Raw genomic sequence first — 2,015 nt, forward strand, 5'->3', positions numbered from 1 at the left:
CCAAAAATTTAACCATTTAATGATTTAAAAAAAAACAGTCAAAGAAACACCAAAGCTATGTATGTTCATATGTAAGATAATATACCATCATTTATTAATGCACTCATTTTAATTTATGTATGTTCATATGTAAGATAATATACCATCATCATTATGACATTTGGTTTTAATATATACCATCATTATTATGACATTTGGTTTTAATATATACCATCAGTTATACCAAGCTATGTACCAGTTGTAACAAGAGTAAACCAATTTTACAGTAAGCGAGTGTTAATTACTGTAGCGTCCAAACTAATATACTAACATTTATTACTTTTCAATTTATTGTTTTAGGTTGGTAAAGTGCAAACATTTGTTTTACTAACTACACAATTATTATTATCCTTTATTTTTACCATATATTTATTCTTATTTACCATAATTTTACCAAGAATTTGGCTTATATTTTTTATCAATATTTCTGGATATGTGACAACACGTAATCCAAAAGAGTTTATGATATCTACTATATACAACCATTTATAACAACTATGTATTCAAAAATATGAATAAGATAACAAAAAGTAATCAACTTTGAAATAAGGTAATGCAATTAAGAAACAGTACATCTAATAAAAGTAATATAATTCAACTGTATAACTGCAAAGTAAAAATAACAACAAAAATATCACAAAGCTAATTATCATGAGTTTTTTTTGGGCAAGTCATCTTGTTATGCCCAACTATACCACATTCACTACAGGTTACTTTCCTCTTCTTCCCCTCTCCTTTGGTGAATCCCTTTTTGCGATCATTTTTTGGAGGTCTGCCAGGTTGCTTTCTTGTAATTGGTGGTATTACTACCTCTTCCAAGACATTTGATGGAACATCCCAAGTGCTTTCGCAAGGCAAGGATTCAATTGGTATTGCATATGTATCTTGATAATTCTTATTACTATAATAAGCTGAACAATAATCATCGCGATGTTTATTCCTATGTCTGATTGCTGCAAGTGCATGACTATAAGGGATCTCATCATGTTGAAATCTGCCACAACTACACATTCGTGTATTTAGACATACTGTAAACCTCTTTGCACCATCTGTAATGGTATGAAGATGTATTGCTGATGCGCGTACCTTCATTTAAAAGCATTCATTATCAATAATAAAACCAAAACATAATATGCATAGTAGAGAATTGTTAATACTTACAAGCATACGATGAGACAAATTTCTATTGTCCTCCAACATTTCATTGTATTTACTTGTCAAGGTTGTTGTAGTATTTCTACCTTCTTCGTTGTGTTTCTCATTCCAAGCTTCAATTGTTTTTCTAACAAATTCCAACAATGGTACCACTGGTAACCTTCTTCCAACTAGAATAGCGTTATTTAGTGACTCTGCAATGTTACTTGTTAGTGTCCAAGTCCTTTTTACTGGTGAATATGGGCGTGACCATTTCTCATAATTCGCTTTTGTAGATAAGCACGGTATTTTGGATTAATTTGATCCATCCTTGTCATCAATTCATCAAACTCTTGAACAGTGTAAGCTTTTGCTAAACTGAAGAATAATGGTCTAACCTCTTCTGTATCTCTGTATGTTTTCTTTAGTAAATTGGTCCATAGATGGTATATGCATGCGTAATGTCTGAATTCGGGATAAATAGCTGCAGTAGCATTCCAAATGCTCTTATTTCTATCAGAAACAAAGCACATATCTTCCCTTTCACCGAATGCATTTTTAAAATTCTCAAAGAACCATAACCATGAATCATCATTTTATGAATCAACTATTCCGTATGCAAGCAGCAAGATGTGACCTATACAACAAATATCTTCAAAATAAATACAACATATATTGATTATATATAAAACTAATCAATCTAGTTGCGGTAATGGTATAAACAGTACCTCCTGGATCTAATGTGCTAGCTATAAACATTGTGCCGTCGTATGTTGATTTTAAATGTGTACCATCCACGATTACTATTGGTTGACAATACTCCCAGCCTCTTATACTTGCAT

General features: G+C 31.4%; 1 protein-coding gene across 1 annotated transcript; it reads right to left on the bottom strand.

The window, feature by feature from the left end:
* Positions 1 to 633: 633 nt before the first annotated feature.
* LOC125867271 (uncharacterized) lies at positions 634 to 1,706 on the bottom strand. Its single transcript, XM_049547707.1, has 4 exons — positions 1,478 to 1,706; positions 1,201 to 1,388; positions 754 to 1,125; positions 634 to 645 (listed from the first exon to the last, which is right to left on the bottom strand). Exons 1-4 carry the CDS (start codon positions 1,704 to 1,706, stop codon positions 634 to 636), a joined length of 801 nt encoding a protein of 266 aa, XP_049403664.1.
* Positions 1,707 to 2,015: the final 309 nt, after the last annotated feature.

This window comes from Solanum stenotomum, chromosome 6 (assembly GCF_019186545.1).
Source record: "Solanum stenotomum isolate F172 chromosome 6, ASM1918654v1, whole genome shotgun sequence".
Lineage (NCBI taxonomy): Eukaryota > Viridiplantae > Streptophyta > Magnoliopsida > Solanales > Solanaceae > Solanum > Solanum stenotomum.

Coding starts and splice junctions, on each gene's coding strand:
- LOC125867271 (XM_049547707.1), bottom strand. CDS start 1,706: ATGTGCTTTGTTTCTGATAGAAATAAGAGCATTTGGAATGCTACTGCA. Junction 1,389..1,477: donor TCAAATTAATCCAAAATACC/GTGCTTATCTAC, acceptor GTAACATTGCAG/AGTCACTAAATAACGCTATT. Junction 1,126..1,200: donor ATTTGTCTCATCGTATGCTT/GTAAGTATTAAC, acceptor TTTTAAATGAAG/GTACGCGCATCAGCAATACA.